The 21,549-nt window shown below is 32.3% G+C and overlaps 1 protein-coding gene across 4 annotated transcripts; it reads left to right on the forward strand.

Annotated features, from left to right (window-relative positions):
* Positions 1-12,499: 12,499 nt before the first annotated feature.
* Positions 12,500-21,484, forward strand: LOC134688254 (uncharacterized). Of its 4 annotated transcripts, none has more exons than XM_063548765.1 (4): positions 12,500-12,572; positions 17,252-18,968; positions 19,889-20,014; positions 20,641-21,484. In XM_063548765.1, exons 2-4 carry the CDS (start codon positions 17,546-17,548, stop codon positions 21,366-21,368), a joined length of 2,277 nt encoding a protein of 758 aa, XP_063404835.1. In that variant the 5' UTR covers positions 12,500-12,572; positions 17,252-17,545; the 3' UTR covers positions 21,369-21,484. The 4 variants fall into 4 exon arrangements, with proteins under 4 accessions (XP_063404835.1, XP_063404833.1, XP_063404832.1 ...); XM_063548763.1 differs by lacking the exon at positions 12,500-12,572 and adding an exon at positions 14,058-14,122; XM_063548762.1 differs by lacking the exon at positions 12,500-12,572 and adding an exon at positions 14,058-14,118.
* The last annotated feature ends 65 nt before the right edge of the window (positions 21,485-21,549 follow it).

Raw genomic sequence — 21,549 nt, forward strand, 5'->3', positions numbered from 1 at the left:
AGTACAGAGTCACGTTATAAGCACAAAAGAAATACAAAGAGTCACATATACAAAACAAATCACCAAAAAATGAAAGCCAATACAAACACATTGACGAGATGTATAAGTACCGAGCCACGTCAAACGGATATCACATAAAACCATTCAACAGTAAAAGTAATCTTAATAATAGAACAAAAACAAATAAAAGAACAATAAAACGTGTTGTTAAGATGATATGCACATAGGATTCCTGCAAAAGCTCCAGTTGACGGTACAAAACGCCCTGATGCAATTATTGTTAGGCTCATGCACTATGACGACAAGCAATTTATTATGGCCCAGGCTTACAAAGTTGCAAAAAAAAGGATAAGAATTGTTGATGATCTCCCCATTGTTATGAAAGAGGCACGTAACGATCTTGCGAAAATGGCATATAACATCAGGACTAAAGAAAAACTACAAACAAGGATAAGAGTAAGAGGGGTACACTTGGTTTTAGAAACCCGTCTTAATGCACGAGATGTCTGGAACGTCCGTAAAGACATCAGTTGTGTCTGATCAACACTTATACATGTAGAACAAACATAACACAAATTATATATATGTATCTCTGTTTTTTTGTGGGTTCTTTTGATATGTTTACTTGTCCGGTATAAATATATGTATGCATAAACAAATTTGAATACAAAAATGTATACTTAATACTTTAATATCTTTTAGGGTGTAAAATAGCAGTAAGTATAGTTGTGTTAATGTTCTGTTTTTGTTTTACTTTTTGTGATGTGTGTATGTTGGTGTATTTTTTTATTTTATTTTTTTTTTGCGTTATTTGTTTGCTTAACTACAGCTTTATATCTTTATTTTAGTGCTTTCCAGCATGTAAAGTTGGTAAAACAGGAATGTTTTCCTACCCCACTGAAATAGCCAAAATAGGATACTCGGTTAAACTATGTATGTCTTATATACATATTATAATAGACTCCAAATTATGAAGCTTAATGACTATTTTTTTCTCACGCTTAAATGACTGGTTGTAAGGTCAGTACTCACCCGATAATAGAAACTGTAAAACAGTTAGATTTACACAAAATTCATCATTAGAAGCCTTGTTCTAATGAAACCTTGTGCAACAGATTTTTTTTTATACTAATATCTGGTCTCAAATTATACCATGATAGAAGGTGAGATTATTACAATTGAATGAATAAGTGAAGCTGGCTTAACAAAGAGTACCATTAATTTAAAATTTATTGAGAAATTTAGAAATTTTATTTATTTTAAAAGAGAATCAATCGCTTATCCTTATCAAACATGCTTTATGTTTTCCACTAGTGCTTACTGCTTAGCTTATATTAATATGATTTTTATTTGTGTTGATTTGCCTGACGCTTAATTAAAATGTGCATGACTGAAGCTTAATTTGTACATGTCAAGAGCTTTTATATTAGCTGCTATTAATTCTCAGTTACATATACATGTTTTCCTGTGCTCATAGTGTAAATATCGTGAAGTGTATTAAATATACACTTGCAAAATCCTGAAAATGTTAACACTACATGGACAATATCTACTGATTTTATTGAAAACCAAACATTTGTTTGTCTGTTTGTACAAAACTAAATATACACATTTTTATTGTCTTCATTAACCCTTAATTTCTTTCGGTCTTGGTCATTTGAATTGAAAGGAAATAAAAACCTACTTTAATCAACAAAAACAGTGTATATTAAATGCATTTAGATTTTGATATGAAAACACATAATATGATGGAGATAATTTTTATTATAATTTAAATTAGATAGATTTATCTCCCTTTGTACACAGTATTTCTGTATTAAAAAACATTTGAACACAAGTGGATAGGTTGCTCTTCACTACAATAGTAATTTGTTTTTAATTTTTATTATATCTTTGATATTTACACTATGATCTCAAATTTTCTTTCTTTTTGTTTCTTTTATTTTTTATGCTTGTTTTTCATTTTGACACAGTATTACTTATTATATGAAAACTATGATGTATTTAGGATACAGCAGGAAATTAATCCAGACAACGTAGAGGAGGTCAGACATTTCAGAGTTACATTATCACTTATTTTTATAAATACTATGGGCGAATTGATCGCATTACACTTATCAAATCTCAAGTATTTATTATCAGCTATAAAAATAAATGAATAAATGAGTGATAATTGTATAAAAATTGTTTCATACAACTGTCAAGGTTTAAATTCAAAGGAGAAGAGGAGAGATGTTTTGGATTATCTAAAAGCAAAAAATTGCCATATATATTGTTTACAAGATACACATTTTTCAGAAAAAGAAGAAATATCAATAAAAAATCTATGGGGAGGAGACTGTATTTTCAATTCTTTTGCAACAAACAAAAGAGGGGTAGCAATATTTTTTACCAAAAACTTTGAATACAAGATACATAGGATAAAAAAAGATGATCAAGGAAATCTGTTAGACATTGATATTGAAATTGAAGGAAAAAGAATAACTTTGATATGCTTATATGGTCCAAATAAAGATTCACCTGAATTTTATTCTAGAGTAAGTGATATAATAGAAGACTTGAACAACCAATCAGTTATAATAACTGGAGATTATAATTTAGTCCAAAACCAAAATCTTGATACTTATAATTACCAAAATGTAAGTAACCCGAAAGCCAAAGAGGAAGTTTTAAATATAATAGAAAATTATGATTTAACAGATCCCTATAGGGAATTGTACCCTGAACAAAAAAAATTTACATGGAGAAAAAAATAATCCCATTAAACAAGCAAGATTGGATTTCTTTTTATTATCGCAAAGCCTTAATCAACATGTACATGATATACACATTCTTAACAGTTATAGATCGGATCACTCCCCAATAATGTTACATTTAAAGATGAATAACTTTATAATTGGTAAAGGTCTATGGAAATTTAACAATTCACTTTTACATGACATTGAATATTCAGCTGCTGTTAAAGAGACTATTAATAAAGTAAAAGAACAATATGCATCACTAGTATACAACAGAGAAACATTAGAAAAGATAAATGACTTAGAAATTCAATTTACTATAACCGATCAACTCTTTTTAGAAACTTTATTAACAGAAATTAGAGGAAAATCAATTGCATATGCTTCTTTTAGGAAGAAACAAAAAGATAAAAAAGAAAGAATATTATTAGAAGATATTAAAAAACTAGAAGAACAAATATTGTCAGAAGAAATATTTTTTGAAATTGAAAAAAAGAAAACTGAGCTTAAAGTATTAAGACAAGAAAAGATAAGGGGTTCTTACATCAGATCCAAAATGCAATGGATAGAAGAAGGAGAAAAACCTTCAAACTTTTTTCTAAATTTAGAAACAAAACATTTTATAAATAAAACTATTCCAAAATTAGTCAATGAAAAAGGTGACACTATCAGTGAGCAAGACAAAATATTAAAAGAAGCAAACAATTATTACAAAAGGCTTTATACTAAAACAGAAAGTTTGAATAAGGTCAACCTAAAAAATGAAATCCCTGATACTGATATTAAAAAAAATAATAATACCATCAGAGAATCTTTGGAGGGTGAAATTACTTATGATGAATTAACAACAGCTTTGCGAAAAATGAAAAATGAAAAAATCCCTGGATCAGATGGTTTCACAAATGAATTTTTCAAGTTTTTTTGGATAGATATAGGAAAATTTGTATTTCGGTCTATAAATAATGGTTACGAAAAGGGGGAATTATCAATAACTCAAAGACAAGGTATTATAACCTGTATACCAAAGGGAGATAAACCTAGACAGTTCATGAAAAATTGGCGACCAATAAGTTTACTAAATACCACATATAAATTAGCATCAAGCTGCATAGCTGAGCGTATAAAATTAGTTCTACCCCAAATTATTAACAGTGATCAGACTGGTTTTATTCCGGGTAGATTTATAGGGGAGAATACTCGTCTTATTTACGATATATTATTTCATACAGAACTAAATGATTTACCAGGACTGCTCCTTCTCATAGATTTTGAAAAAGCTTTTGATTCTGTATCATGGAGTTTCATTGAAGAAGTTTTAGATTTTTTCAATTTCGGCCCCTCTATAAAACAATGGGTGAGAACCTTTTACAAAAATATAAGTTCTGCAGTTTCTCAAAATTGTATTTTATCTGAATTCTTTGAAATTCAAAGGGGTTGTCGACAAGGGGATCCTTTATCTCCTTATATATTTCTTTTATGTGCAGAAATACTTGGAATATTAATTAGAAAAAATAAAGAAATAAAGGGAATTAAAATAGATGACACTGAATATTTGATCTCTCAATATGCTGATGACACGTCAATTATTCTTGACGGTACACCAGAGTCCCTTGACGCATCTCTCCGCCTATTACATAAATATGCTGAAATGTCTGGTCTCCGTATGAACTTAGACAAAACTAAGGTGGTATGGATAGGAAAGAAAAAATATAGTCAAGATACCATGTGTGTAAAGTGGGGATTGGAATGGGGTTCCAGTAGGTTAACACTATTAGGAATAAACTTTTCTGTAAATTTGCAAGAAATGGAATCTTTGAACTATTATCCTAAAATAAAAGAAATTGGAAATATAATCAATATTTGGTCTAGACAAACACTTACTCCAGTGGGAAAGATAACAATTATCAAGACGCTAATTATTTCAAAATTAAATCATCTATTTCTAACATTACCAACACCATGCAATACTACTCTTAAACAACTTATTCGTACACTATATTCATTTATTTGGGAAAACAAGCCTGACAAGATTAAAAGAAAAATATTATGTCTGGAACATAAATTTGGGGGCTGAAAATGTTAGATATTGAAGAATATATAAAAGGGTTAAAATTAACGTGGGTCCGACGGTTGCTAAAAAACAATTCAAAACTCAAAAAACTTATAGAAAGCACAGAAAATATTAATATTGAAGATCTAGTTTTTCTAGGCCCACCAAACAAATGTAAAAACCCCTTTTGGAAAGATGTTTTTAAAGCATGGACAGAAATGCAAAATAAACTTAAACCAAAAAATGAAGAAGAATTTTTAACAGTTTCACTTTGGAATAATGAAAATATTAAAATAGGTAGCAGATCTGTGTTCTATAAAGACTGGGCTGATAACGGTATTTTGTTAATTAATGATCTGGTAGATAATGAGGGTAAATTAATGTCGTTTGAACAATGGAAAAATATTTATGAAATTAAATCTAACTTTCTAGTTTATAATGGAGTTATATCAGCAATAAAATCATATCAAAATTCACTTAAACATAATATCTCTATAGAAAATATTTATAAAGTTCATGGACCAGTTCTACCAATTAATATTAGAACATTTTTTTTGTCAGTTAAAGGATCAAAAGATATGTATAATATTTTCTTAGAAAAAAGTAATACTAGGCCTACTTGTGAAGATAAATGGTCTTTAAGATTAAAAACAAATTTTGATTGGAAAAAGGTGCATAATATGTCTTTCTACACCACAAAAAGCTCTAAACTTCATTGGTTCCAGTACAGAATAGTGCACAGAATCATAGGCACAAATGAATTTTTATTTAAAATTAAGGTAAAACAATCAGATAAATGTACTTTCTGTAATGAAGCTATTGAAGATATTGAGCACATATTTTGGACATGCCATAAAATATCAGATTAATGGATTGAACTTGGTGATTGGATTTATAACCAAACACAAATATTGATTCCAGTTAATATAGATATTATTTTATTTGGAAATTTAGGTAACAATGGAAATGATAGGATAAAAAACTTAATAATACTCCTGACAAAATTCTATATTTACAGAACTAAACTCTGTGAAAATATTGTAAATTTTACAGGACTTAAAAACTACCTCAGAGAATCTCTGGTACTAGAAAAGAATTTATTTTTTAAAAGAAAACCTTTTCATAAGGCCAATATCTGCTGGGACCCCTGGCTTCCGATTTAAGAAGACTAGTTTATTATAAAAAATTGGTACATTATGTACCAGAATTATTTATACGTACATTCCTTTCCTTATCCACACCACCACCTATGTTATAATTTAATACTGATCTATGCTGGTTATATAGATATGCTATATGTTTTGTCTATGTTTATAACTACATGTAGGTTCCTCTAAGTTATTGCCTGTATGCAAATATTTGAATAAATATATCCTGCAAGTAAAATATATTTATTATTTTATTTTATTTTTTATTTTTTTTCCAAAATTCAAAACTTCTGTGTTTTTTATTTATTTATTCTTTATGATTTATTATTTTTTTTTTATCTATTCAGATTTATTGATCATTCTATATTGATAATGTTTTTAGTTGGATATATTATAATTTACAATGATTTATGAATGTATATATTACAGTTAAAGAAACTAACAAATACTAATCAAATTATTTATATGCTACTAACGGTTAACGAGGCCGGGATAAGGTACCGGTATTTGATGTATCCACTAACAAATGTAAAAATATCAATAAAGTATGATTACTTCCAAAAAACAAAAACAAAAAAAAAAAAAAAAAAAAATCGAGGAAAACAAATTAACCATGAGAGAAAACAAAGGAATAACAAAAACAGAAGTGCTTCAAAAACAAAATTCAACAATATGAAAAAGAACTATCTAATAACAACTGCCATATTCTTTACTAGGTAAAGGACATTTTAAGAAAACAATTTTATAATTCGGGCGCTTACGGCTTTCACTCGTTTTCCTTATATATTTTTTTTATTGATATTTTTATTTCACGCATGTTTTTGCTCTCATTCGTACAAAATTTTGATAAAAAAAGTTTATACATTCCTTCAATTTTTATTTTCCCGTACAAAGCAGGGAAAAAAAGAACATTTAAAACTCGTAAATCTGCTTGCCTTCGGCATATTTTATTCATCATATTTTCATTTAATCATACAAAATAAAACAACTCCTAAAAAAATGTTAGTTTTTCGTTTCTGTTGGTGGTGTGTATATACAACCAGATGTTTCAAACATTCACGACTAGGAAACTTTTATTCCATAAAGTGCATTACTGACGGTGAATAACGAGAGTAGAAGTCAAACGTACGTGCTACAGTTGCTCGTTTCGACGCGTCAAATACAGTTGTATGGACAAATCAAATCCGAATTATGGACCGTTGAAAACAAAAAATCCGAAAAGTTGTTCCAAATATCATTATGCCTGGGGTAGAAAATTCTTAGTGTTTCGAAAAAATCTGCACTTCATAAATAGAAAATTCACAGCAAATACACGTAGGTGTTTCGTGCATATATAACACCACAGGCGTGATGACTACAGGATGAAATGTCAAACAGCAGTAAAATTGACACAGTGGTTAAGATGCCTTCCTTATAAGATATTACGCATTTGGGTGTTTCTTCTACGTGTAACCACGGAGGTTATATAACTCATCCGTAAGCGCTCGAATCAAAACATTTAAAATGATTAATCAACTATGTAGTTACAGAGACTTGAAAACCAATACTTCGAAATTTGTAGAAAAAACATCTATGGCCTTCTATGCATGACGTACGAAAACCTTAAAATTTCGAAAAGTTCATAATTTTATAAGCTGAGAAAATACAGAATATACGACCGAATCATTGATATTTCGTTTCATTATAGAAGTGCTGACGGGAATGAAATGTCTAACAGCAGTTGTATTACTTAAGTGGTGGTTAAAACTACTAGTAATTAGAAATAAAAGGCTTATAGATTGTTTAGCTATGCACGAATTTTGTCTTCATCGTTAGTGGCGCTCGAACCCAGACATTGTGATGACCAAATATATGACAATATTCTTCAATCAATTTGTCAACCGATAATTTATCTGGAAAAAAATGTTACAAATCACGCTAGTACATAAGCACCTACTACCTCGAACCTACTACTAAGCTGGTTTTACCCTGGAGTGATGAAAAAGACCGAATAACCTTTCCAAGATTTGTTCCATATGACGCCCTTTTCTAGAATTGAATCCATCAGAAAAGCACATGTACACAAAAAGAACCAATGAAATTCCCTACGTATGAAATTTAAATGATCAAAAGCTGCATACCTCATTTCACTTTCATCGCTGACACTAATATCCTAAAAACAAAATGAAAGTCAATTATGTATGCGCGATGGACTAAATTTCGAGCCTCCTTATGGGATCCATAATTATTTGATTTCTTGTGATTATGTCATCACTTGGACACCCCCATGAGGGGCCTCATTATCAAAATGTGCTTAAAAGAATAATCAAATACCTATTGGCTCAACTTTGGTAAAGGGAGTTGGATTCTTTTGCGGATAATTTCTAACTTTATAAACATAAAATCTAAATGAAAAAGTATTTAATAAATCATGCTAGTACAAAAGCTGCGACAATAAGCACATTAGCTGCTGTATTGACACAGAGCAGGAAATGTAACATAGTATAAATGTGTTGCTTCTGTCTGAAATGACCATCCGGCATCAGATGCGCTCATATTCAAAAATTTGAAAGCGAAGGATGTGTTACAACTAAATACGTTAAGACCTTCAGCATGTAGTATATGATACAAAATATGGTGAAATATAGGTCAGGACCCTCTGGCCTTTTTTAATCTTGTATGATTTTTAATTTTAGTTTCTTGTGTATCATTCGGAGTTTAGTATGACGTCCATTATCACTGTATTAGTATACATATTTTTTAGGGGGCCAGCTGAAGGACACCTACGGGTGAGGGAATTCTCGCTACATTGAAGACCCATTCGTAACCTTCGGCTGTTGTCTGCTCTGTGGTCGGGTTGTTGTCGCTTTGACACATTCACCATTTCCTTTCTCAATTTTATAAAGTGAAATTTTATATGAACGACTTCTATTTATAACATCACATATCAGCTGACTACTTCTATTGCCTGTTCGGTTATATTGAACGATAATGCATCTTTCCTGTCTGCTAACTACTGTCTTATACTGCATAAACGTTCGCTCTATATGTCTTGCATCGAAGAATTCTTTTCTTGGAACTTAACCCACATCAGTTCTTTTTTCTGCATTCCTACTTCAAATTAACATTATTTCTTCTATATAATTAATTTCATCGATTCCAACGTCAGAAACACTTTGACTTCCAAAAAAGTATCAAATTAGTTTGCAATAAACTAAATAAGAATATACGTTAACTGTTCAGACATTTGATAAACTAATTAAATAATTGTCGATTCACCGCTGAATATCTGCTTCCGGATTTGTCGAAGAGCAATTGATACAAACCCAAGATACATTTGTATTCTTGTTAATAAAAATTAAGTTGGAATTGATAAAACTAGTTTATTGTTAATCATTTAATTCTACATTTAATCAGTTTTGACTGATTCTTTGTGGATATCTCTCAATGGTTGTATTGAATTTCTTTATGTGGACGATTTACTTATTAGAAACGAACAGCTTATTAGTTCTTTAATGAAAAGAAGCTTTTTTAGCCTTAGAAATATAAATTGTACCTCGTTTATCTCAATTTTCTTGTTTTATGTCGAGTCGATTTCCTTGGTGATGTGATATAGTTTACATGTTGCTAGCCATTACTCTAACCTCATTGGAAAGCTGAAGTATAAGATGATAAAATCTAAACCTGAAATGTCATCCGGAACTTAATGTGGTTGTGAAGACTTGTTCGTGCTTAGGTTCAATTATGTGTAATAGTACACCAAAAGCTCGTTGCCAAGTGTCTTTGATATATTTCGTGTGAAGATAGTTTTCTCGCATTTTTTTATGATGGTTATAACCGATAAGTCATCAAACTCCCTGAAGGACTGTTTTGACTTTGTTTACTGCAAACTTCGACTACAAAATCCTGTTGTCGATTCTGATGGGAGCCTAAGAAAGGTTTTTAACGGAATTTCAGTGAATTCTTGGTTCACTCCTATGGGCATTTCTGTGTCTCCCGACAAACTTCCAACGCCATATAGCCCGGTCACAAAGGACTTACAGACAAAATTACATGAACGAGCGAAGAGTGCATCTGCTGTATTAGGGCGTAGACATTATGAAATTGAACGACAAGAAGTTAAAAGAGATGAATTTCTACAAGGATGTAGTATGCTCAAAACGAAATCTAAAGATATAGTACAGACTTCAAGAAAAGTTAAAAGTGCCTCCGGTAGATTTTGTGGTACCATTACGCATAGTTCCGGTGAAGTGAGATCAAAGATTTTGCTTCAAAGACCTCATACCTGCCATGGAACAAGGTCAGATAAAGTGGTGTATGATAAATTGTCTATCAGTGCAAAATCTTTAGAGCTTTGTCATCATAAACCGCCAGCATCGGCTGTGAACATAATAGAGGACAAGAAAGAAAATGTACGACTACTAAGTGACTTCAAAACAGAACAGGAAATGAGGGAAGCATTTTATACAAGAATTAGGTCAGCACCACCTTCCATTCAACATATTCAAAGCAACCCGGACGTAGATACCAGTAACAAAAAACCTACACCTCTTTACTGGAAAACAAAGTCTGCATACCACCGTAAACAAAACACAACAGAAAGTGGGTGCGATAAAAGCAATGATTCTGAGTGTGTGTCACGTGGTTCATTATGGAAACCTTTATTGTACTCCGATGATAACGGGAAAAAACATAAAGCTGGCTGTCCGTACAAGTGTAAAGGATGTTTTCGTGCTTGTTTAGTGTCACAGGACTACATGGAAAAAATTATGAGCGGCAAAATACAAATAGACAAAAAAAGGGAGAAATATGTGAAGCCAAAGTTTTATCACCGAAGAATTGTCGAATTTGCGATTGCAAATGCACAACCAATTAAAGAAATGATAGAAAAGAATAATGCAGCAAAGATAAAAACATCACTAGAAGAAAAGATCGTTGAATATACAAATGCTAATGCAAGTCCGGTGAAAATCATTAAGGATAGTGTTGATATCGCTCGTATTGAAGGCTCGACAGAAAACAGAGATAACACAGAGTGAAAACGCGAATAGATATTCGATGTGAAATTTACTCGATAGACACATCTTTCACCATTTCTGGATAAAAAGTCAGACTGTCTTAATTTAAAGTAGGATTTTGTCCTCTGTTTTACTTAATTCTGTATTTACAAAAATGATAGTGGTACCAATAACGAAACACATTGTGATCACGGTATTGAACGTGGTATGAGTGTTATTGTGGCACTTTTCTATCAACGATTTGATGATCATAGTGGTTTTTCAAAAGCATTTATAGCGTACGAAAAATATTTGACCCATCTACTCCTTTGTAATATTTTTTTAACAAATGATCAATTTGCATTGCGTTGATAAAAAAACCAAAATACTCTATTCAAATTTTCATATAGTGACATTTCATATTTTTAAGTAGTTCATTTCAGCAGCATTTGGTATCACTAGGCAGGGCGGATACAGTCATTTCTAAAGGGGGGTCCAACCAGATGTCCCTATTCAAAAGCGTGTATCGTAAAAAAAAAAAAAAAAGTACCAAACCCCGTACTCCACCCCTGGCCTATAAAAATGTACGATGATAAGATGTATTTACAGTTTTGTTCTTTTACCTTACTATCATCGATGTATGTATGACAACTGTGATACTTTTAATTGGCGTTCTTGAAAATAAAAAACACAAATTGTATTAGTTAATAAATTATTAGCTGTTTTCATTGTTTTTTTTTTTGTATGATTTATTTAGAAGGCACTTCGTTCCGGTTCAAAAGGGTTTTAACAGTGTGACATTCCCTATTTGAATATGGTATTCAATTTCAACTAAAAGACGACAAAATTGAAAGTTCTTACGATGATAGCTACAATGATTAAACCACATGTATCCTTTTTCAAGATAATGTCTTACTCTTCGCATGTGGGGCTCCGTACTTACTCTGTGATAAATGTAATGTAGATGCAAATGAAAATTATTATTCATTTTCTATCTATTTTCAAATCTTGGTCTTATTAATTAAAACAATGAAAAAGTATTGTTTGTACAACATATTTTTTCGTATACAAATTTTCTGAGAGTAAACATGAAACAACTTATGAAAAAAAATATGAGTTTACGTCGATAAAATATAATTTATTCTGAGTATCGCCAACTATGGGATAATCTTGCAAACGTAACTGATTCATTTTTCTTTTTAACATGGTCATTTCACAACTTTGATTGCTTTCTGTATTGGCTTCCGTGTATTACCTTTCGCATTGTAGATTACGATTTTTACCTTGAATATTGTTTTTTTATAATGTATAAAGGAGGCAGTTTCCATGTGTATAGGTACTGTGTTGTACTTGAAAAGACAATGCAATTTTAAGCATTCAATAAGCTTACATATCGTAATATATCAATTTTCCCAAGTTCTATCTATAATAGAATTTACGAATAACAAATCTACATCATTTTACAGTTAAACCCATAGGCATATACATTAACACGATATACATATGATAACCCAAACATTGCTATACGATAACACTTTGTTGCTATGCAATAACACATAAAGGATGTGATAACATTTATATAATCCGCCCATGTTTATGAACGATATCTAAGAGCTATTTCACGAATTGAGAATGTTATGGACCACTCTTTATATTAATAGTAAGTTTCTTTTCTTACACAATAAGATTTGTATTTTAAAAACTGACTTAAAATGAACAATTACAACTTTAAATTCTCAATCTGTCTAATTTCTTCCGTTATATTGATACATTTGTATGCAATTATTTCATAGAGCAGGTATATTTTGTTAACGTCAAAAAATCTCTCTCTCTCTCTCTCTCTCTCTCTCTCTCTCTCTCTCTCTCTCTCTCTCTCTCTCTCTCAACATACAATCAACAATCAATCAATAAATAAATAAATAGCATTGATTATATGTTCCGTTTTATATAGATATGTTTTTGTAAATATATGAATATCACAGGTTTCAATACAAACAACAACAAGCACTAACTGACGGTTTGTGTATATATTTAACGTTATAACCAATATCAGGCGATTTTATCAGACCAACAAGAATTATCAGTCCAGTGAATGACCTATATCAGTTAGGATTAAGTACTTTCGGATATTGGCACTAGACGGAACAGAGTTTTATCTACTAAACAGATAGTCCTGTCGTGGGTATATTACATCTGTCGTGTTAACCCACAATGTTTGCGTATCAGATTTAGTGAACTCATGTCTACCGGTATATACTGACACAGTTACTTGGGGACATATACATTGTAGCTCTGCTCCGACTGGCACAATAAAGCGTCGTCATTAAAGGCGATCTTTGTTCCGACTGGATGATTTGTTGCCTTGTATTGGGTAACTCATGTTTATAGCTATTTATATATTGATTCGTATGTAACGAATTGTCTCGAACAAGAACGAGACTCTTCTCTCAAGTCCTTTCTTCACTCTCGGCTGTCTTCAACTCAACCCTCAACATTTTTTTATAATAGTATATCAAGAACTAGTGTTTATCCCATTAATTTTCATATGCATTCGTTTTTCTTATGAAGACGCATTAAATGCGATTTTATTTGACTTGTATCAGCTACCTCACAAAGAATAATCTTTACAAATGTAAAACAAAAAACTGATATGATCCCATACCCTAACTATTACATTGGCGTTAGTTTTAATCGGGTTTTGTATGCGCTTGTGTACAGCTAGCGTTAGTCTTGATTCTAAGAGGATGAGTATGAGAGCTAGTTTACATGCCTTCCTATCACCACATCGATTTGGTATTGCTACGACAGAAACTATATGGTTTGTTTTATTTTACATATTTTATTCACATGGTCAAAATGAAGACACGCTTTTAAATTAAAGTTATTGATTGTGATGATAAAGAGAGGCGAAAATACTAAAGGGACATTAAAAAAACTTTTCTTGTTTTGAATCTTATTAGACATGTGTTTTTCCTTCACTAACAACAATTTACAGTCATATCTTTAAATTCATTGAAATACCGTCTCCCCCTTTCCACGGTAATTCTGCAAGAAAGGATACCTTTCCTTCTCGATATATACGTTCATGGCAACGCAGTCTTCAGTCTTTGGTTGGTTCTTTACAATTCCATTAGATTTCCCGTAAAAAAAATATAGTGATGACGTCATTTTGAAAGGAGGCAACGTTCGGAAATTCAAATGTAAAAGTAGGTATGTTTTGTCTGTTATTCTGTTTGAAAGAAGAGTAGACGTGTATAAGGTTATCACAGTTTTACGCAGTTATTTAGTAAGTTGTTATTGCCGGGCTTTGTTGAAGTTCTTTAGCTGTCAGTGACTGCGAGTACTCTCAGGTCTTTTTGTTGTGGGAATGCGTATGAACACTTGTCTACTTCCACTCTGTGTTTTTTGTTATGTGTTTGTCCAAATAAATATTACATCTTGAAAGATTTTTTTCTGTGCCTTTTGGTCTCTTGTGAAGAGTGTTCGCATTGGCAATCATACCACATCTTCTTATCTTTAATTCTTAAAATGTACTGTTGTCTTTCTTTGTCTACTGTTGAAACGGATAGACATTGAGAAAAGGAAGGCCACATTAGATCAAAAGTTCTAGCTTTGCTTTGTTCTGCTGTTGTGTAGCTTATTCTTCTTTTTACTATCCTTATTTAATTCAGTTAGACGATAGACGTACCCTGTCTGAGACCTAAATTACACATAGGTTACGGATTACCCCTGACTTAATGTTATTTTCCAGTGCAGGTATTTGTTAAACATGTACAATGCAGCATGTATACTCATTGGATATAGGAAGATGTGATGTGAGTGCCAATGAGACAACTCTCCATCCAAATAACAATTTAAAAAAGTAAACCCTTATAGGTCAATGTACGGCCTTCAACCACGGAGCCTTGGCTCACACCGAACAACAAGCTATAAAGAGTCCCAAAATTACTAGTGTAAAACCATGATTATTGTAATATTAAGGTACTTGTATTTTGCAGTACTTGATTTGTACTAAATATTTTGGTACAGAAATAATACAATATTTCATGTTAGTTAAAAAAAAACATAATTTTAAGAGATTTGAACTAGAAAAACTTTCAAAATGCTGAAAATGTAACGGTAGTAACCACAAATCTGAAGTACCTCAATTTCAAGTACAAATTAAGTACTGTAAAATACAGGTAGAGTGGGGTGCTCATTTTCGCCGGGGACACAACTACCTAAATATTACAATAAATTTAAAATAACAAAATAGTAATAAATATTAAAAGTAAATTTCAAGTACTGCATATTTTTAGTACAGAAAAAGTACCTATGCAAAAGTAGATGTGTAATCCATTTTAATGCACCTTTTTTTATCTTGACAAATTTTTTTCCGTTAAAAAATAGTTTCAATAAAGTTTTTAGATATCACATTTTGTGTTTGTATGTGTGTGTGGCTTTGTCTTTTACAACACAAATATTGAAAACCCAACCTGATATGTTCGGCATACGCGAAGGATTTTCTAATTTGCTGTAAACATAATTTTATCGTGTTTGTAATACTTTTACATGGTGCTTTGAATTTTTATGCCCCACCTACGATAGAAGAGGGCATTCTTGTTTCTGGTCTGTGCGTCCGTTCGTCCGTTCGTCCGTTCGTCCGTCCGTCCGTCCGTCTGTCCCGCTTCAGGTTAAAGTTTTTGGTCAAGGTAGTTTTTGATGAAGGTGAAGTCCAATCAACTTCAAACTTAGTACACATGTTCCCTATGATATGATCTTTCTAATTTTAATGTCAAATTAGAGTTTTTATCCCAATGTCACGGTCCACTGAACATAGAAAATGATAGTGCGAGTGGGGCATTCGTGTACTGAGGACACATTCTTGTTTAATTTGTGAGTGTGTTGGGTTTTTTGTGGGTTTTTTTGTTGCTGAGTGCCGATTTGTATGAAAATATAGCATCTTAAAAATGTGTGTGTTACTCTGTTAGTAATCTGATTTCAACAGATGCAGTCAAATGTTCAAGCCAAAAATTTAGTATTAAAGGTTTTAATATTTTTTTTAATAATTAGTTGAATTATTTGTCACAAAACCGAAATGACTTTGCAGGTGTTCTTGTATTGGATATCATGACCCTCTCTTGCACCAATATTATAAAAAGTGTAGGTGGCAAAATGTAGTCCTATATACAGTATACTATTTAGTGTATAGTTGTCGATGACCTAACATTCTTCTTCTATATGACTATGAACAGGCAAGTCTGGATATCATGACCCTCTCTTGCACCAATATTATAAAAAGTGTAGGTGGCAAAATGTAGTCCTATATACAGTATACTATTTAGTGTATAGTTGTCGATGACCTAACATTCTTCTTCTATATGACTATGAACAGGCAAGTCTGGATATCATGACCCTCTCTTGCACCAATATTATAAAAAGTGTAGGTGGCAAAATGTAGTTCTATATACAGTATACTATTTAGTGTATAGTTGTCGATGACCTGACATTCTTCTTCTATATGACTATGAACAGGCAAGTCTATAGAGTTACAGCGTTGTTCAATAAGCATTCGTTGCCTACATTTTTTTGCTAATATAAGTTTTACATATAAAACTTGTTGTTGTACATGAAATATATATCAAGTATATCCCAATCCTACCAGCAATAACTCCGTAATATTGGAGATATTATTTAAATCTTTTATTAGTTTTATATGAAATATTGAATTGTATGCGACGAATATGTATTGCATAACACTGTTATATCTTCGTTATCTTTCCTGATATGAGAGCAGCTGGGGTACTAACTGAAAAAGTACTTAGCTATATACCAATAGATATAAACTGTATAATACACCAAATATGGATATTTTATCCGATCATGTGGATTTTTATTTTATCTTTTTCAAGTGTTCTCAGTTGAAACACGTTTTTATTATTATAAAAAATCAGGTTTAATTTGTATTCGTAATATAAAAATATCGTTCTATAAAATTATGGTCGAATAGTAACATTTATCATGGCAATGTTCCTGTGTTTCTGTTAACGTTACCATTATAACAAGTTGAATTTTATTGTTCTGGAGACCATATGCCGTTCTCGATTTTTCAGCACTGCAAAATATTGCTCAGGTCCAAAAAGTCAACTTAATATAATATATAACAAACCATTTTATCTTGAATTATAACATATCAAATAGCATTGTTCTTAAAAGACCATCTATGTGCAGTTTTAGATTTTTTCATAACTCTAAAATATTGCAAAGGTGCAAAAATTCAACTGAATATATCATGCACCAAGACATTTAATCTTGAATTTGTCTTTTCTTTATTATACATGATAATTTGTATAATTTCAGATAAAGTGTAGTGGGATGATAACACCTGTTTCATGTGTTTTTGAACGTAGATATGAGACATGAACATATTTCACTGTATAACGATAAGGCAGCTATATCCTGCTATATATGGTTATCAATGTTGACCTGACGAGATATTGTATGCAGTTCTCCAGTAATGTTTGTAACACCATATCAATAGGCTGTTTAAAATCATTTTGGTAGGTTGAAGTGGTAACGATATCCCAGACTTTACAAAGAACATTTGGGTCCAGACTCCGCAGTGGTACAGATTGCATCGAAATAACTTGTGAAATGGACGAAGAAACAAATGCTCCAAAAGCTGCACCTATAAAGACTGAAAACGTTTCTGGTGATAGCCATTTAGCGTGTGCATCTCCTGACAACGCCAGCAGTCTTACGATTGACAGCGACGATGATTTTTCCAATGAAAACGAGGATGAAAATTTTGAGGCTTGGCGAGCGACGGAGAGACGGTTATCTACAGCGAACGACAGCGAAGTATATGATTGTGAAGAAGACCTTGGTATTAATATGGAAAACAAAAATACCCAAAGAAAGACAGATACGGATATTCGGATTTTCATAACATATCTTAGATCGATCAACGAATTCCGGGGACCAGAGTTGGTCCAACCTGTTCATCTCGATAGATACCTGTCAGCATTTTTCTCAGTAGTTAAAAAACACGACGGCAACGAGTACGAGCCCGCCAGTTTAAGAGGAATGCTCTGCAGTGTAGAACGATATCTTAAACTGAAGAATTATCCACAATCTGTCACCAGGGATTGTGTTTTCATAGGCACCAGAAATGCTTTAAAATACAAACAACAGAAACTAAGGGAACTTGGTAAAGGCAGCAAAAAGCAACCGGAACCATTCGGTCGACTAACCTTGGAAAAGGTCAACCATTTGTTTTCTGCACATGAAATGGGTCCATACACTCCGATGTCAGTGATAAATACACTTTGTTTCTTGTTTATTGTTCATTTTAGATTAAGGAAAGCTATAGATCACAAAAATCTTCTGTGGGGTGATATCAAACTCAAGACTAACCAAAACGGAAAGAAGTACATGATTTATGAACCAGTAGATGTCCAAAACTCTATAGCGCATAGTAAATATGATCACCATGGAAACAGGTTGTGTATCTGGGAACAACCGGAAATTCCCGAAAGAGACCCAGTTGCAATATACAAACTATATGAAGAGAAAAGACCACAAAATATGAAATATGAAAATTCTCCATTCTATCTAGGCATAACTAGTATGCAGCCTATTCCTTTGCAGTCATGGTATCGAACATGCGCGATGGGAGTCAACAAATTAAGTGATCTTGTCCGAATGATTCGCGATATAACCGGTCTTCCCCGTGCAACTATGAATGCCCCTACAGAGTTCATACTGTCCGAGAGTTATGGAATGGTGTCCAGCTCAAAACAAGATAAAGTTCAATCTAATTCTTCCATGCAGGACACAGACCCTAAACATTCAAAAATATTTTGTCAGACATTTGATTCGCCAACGCTTGTACCGGACAGAGTGAAAACAGAAATCGATTTATCTGACAAGGACATGAATGATAGGCCGACACTTTGTTCTCGACTTTCCGTAGATAGTTACCAGAATGACGTGAATAGTGAGGATACTGGTAGAGATATGAATGGTCAACTGTCCGACGAAACTGAGGATTCGGACACTGTTGAAGAAATATACGGTAGGTACTGTTAGTTTCGTTAACATTTTTAAATCACCTGTTGTCATTTCAACACATTTTTTACGTTAGTTTCAAAATCCTTTATGCTTTTTGAGTTATTTTATACAGATTTGATATTCCGGGTTAAAAATTAATATATTGAAACAGCAAAATTTTGAAACTTTATCATACACTTAATGGATCATGTGAATGTTAACTTTTTTTCTCATTTGAAAGATATCATTCATACAAGATCCCATATAAAGAAAACATTATCTCAACAATTACACTTTAAGATATCGCATGTATCGGATATGTTCAAAAAATGTGTTTGTCATCTTTGACTATTCGGACTTTGAATTCGTATAGTGCTTTCTGTAAACATCTTATAGTTTGTATAAGATTTTGCAATTTGCACTTTAGTCACAATCATCACTGAAGAGACGTTAGTTATCAAATCGAGCACCTGGTAACGTCGGCCGCATTTCTTTCTTACCAAAAATTGGTAAACGTTGTGTCGCGTTTGTTGGTGTTTTCTAAACGTTACAAAAGTAGAAACAAATACATCGTGTAATAAGTCTTTACTGACCCTGTTTGAGCTTTCAATAATGCATCCACATGTTGTTGGTAAACAGACTTTTTACAAACGTTGAAACAAATACTTCGTTAGATCAGGTTGAAGTTTGAAACACATGTAACGTTTGTACAAACAAACGACATACCGCAGACGCAATTTTAGGGTTTGCACAGTTTGTCAAAGTTTATGTAAATTTTGCAAACGTTTGTTTGAAAGAAATGATTAAAACATGTGTACGCTTAGCCGTTTGCATCGTTTATGTTAGAAAGAAATGCGGCCCTAGTAAAGGCCTAATTCCTATTTTTTGTATAATCATACTGCCGTACAACCTTGAACTCCAAGTTTAATCTTTAATTGTTCGCAGGTACAAGGATGCTGTCATTGATTGATGCAAAAACAAAAGTCAGAGAACTACTGCAGAGATTGGATGAAGATGACAGGATGGAACTCAAAAAATGGACCAGGAGATTAAATATCAACACATTAGAAGGTATATATAAAATAGTAGATGTAGTGGTATGATTGCCAATAAGACAAATCTTCACAAGAGACCCACTGACAGAGAAATATATATACATAAATATTTGCTTACACTACAGTTTAAAGATTAGCAGAGTAAATATATATAAAAAAAGCAAGCAATACCATTTGCTTTCACGTTCCACTATTCAAATCATGTCTTTATACAAAAAGTTCTTAATTTAATGAAATGACTTTTTTCATTATTTTAATTGAATCCACACATTGGATTGGGAAAAAAACATTCTGAAATCTGCTGAATGCTCTGGCTTTCAACAGGAAACAACAGTAAAAATGTGGAGATATGGTAGGATTGACAATGAGACAACTATCTATCAGAAACCAAGTACAGTTAGTTTAAGCAAAAGTTGATTTAAAGTAAGAAAGATGTCTACCGTTTGGTCAGTTTATTCACTATATATATGCATGTGTGTGTATATTATACCACCGAAAATTTCATTTTAGAAGAATTGGGAGATTTTCATTGTGGAATAGAAATTAAACATTTATTTTTAAAACGCACATAGCGTCTTTTTGACTAGTTTCCATCTTTCAAAAGTGTGATGCTTTATTAATATGCTATGATTTTTTTTACAGCTTCAGAAACCGAAGAAGCGACTCACGCAGATGTCAAACCAGAGACTGCGACATCAAACACATCCTTTCCATCAATCACACTAAATATTAAAATATCTCCTGACGCGTTAACGGGAGGCAATCCACTATCTGTAGTTGCCGACTTTAAACCCGTGAATGAACCAAGTCAGCCTCTTGTAAGACCATCGGGTGAAAAACGGAAAGCTGATACAACAGAAAATGATGGCAAGCGCTTGAAAGACATTGACAGTAGAACTCCGATGAATTTAACTTTCGAAAGTTCAAAACGTCTACTTGACAAAGGTTCAAAAACATGTGAGAAATATAAAAATGTCGGAAGAATGCCAGGTAGCTCAGGCAACACAGCAGTTGTGTTTCCACGATCAGACAAAATAAACTCAGAAGCCGTCAGTGTTAAAAGTCAAAACAATCCAAACTGCGAAAGTATTACTTCTAATGGCAACAAAACTGGTACAAAAATAATGCCAAGACACCAAAGCAATTCTGAAAATCTAGGATATATTGTTCCAATATCATATCCATACATTGGACCAAATTGCTTTTCTCAAGATCCAAGGGTGCTGATGAATGCTGCAAATGTCATTCCACAAATGGCTCATTCGGGTGCAAATACTCCGTTTTCATTTATACAGTCTACTTTCGGTAGGAGTGCACCAAAGGCACCGAATCAACAAGATATGGACAATAATAATGAAAGATTTGGTTGACAGATTTACTAGTACATTGATTTGAAAATGAAATTCGTTTACACGACTGGATGTTCATGAAAGAAATGCACCATGTTCTTATATAATTTGAATGTCTGAAAATAGTTAACTATTTATTCATTTTTATTATACAACCTTAGGAAGAATGCTTCTTATCATCGAAAAGTGAATCTATTTAGGA

Source organism: Mytilus trossulus, chromosome 10, assembly GCF_036588685.1.
Source record: "Mytilus trossulus isolate FHL-02 chromosome 10, PNRI_Mtr1.1.1.hap1, whole genome shotgun sequence".
In the NCBI taxonomy this organism is placed as follows: Eukaryota; Metazoa; Mollusca; class Bivalvia; order Mytilida; family Mytilidae; genus Mytilus; species Mytilus trossulus.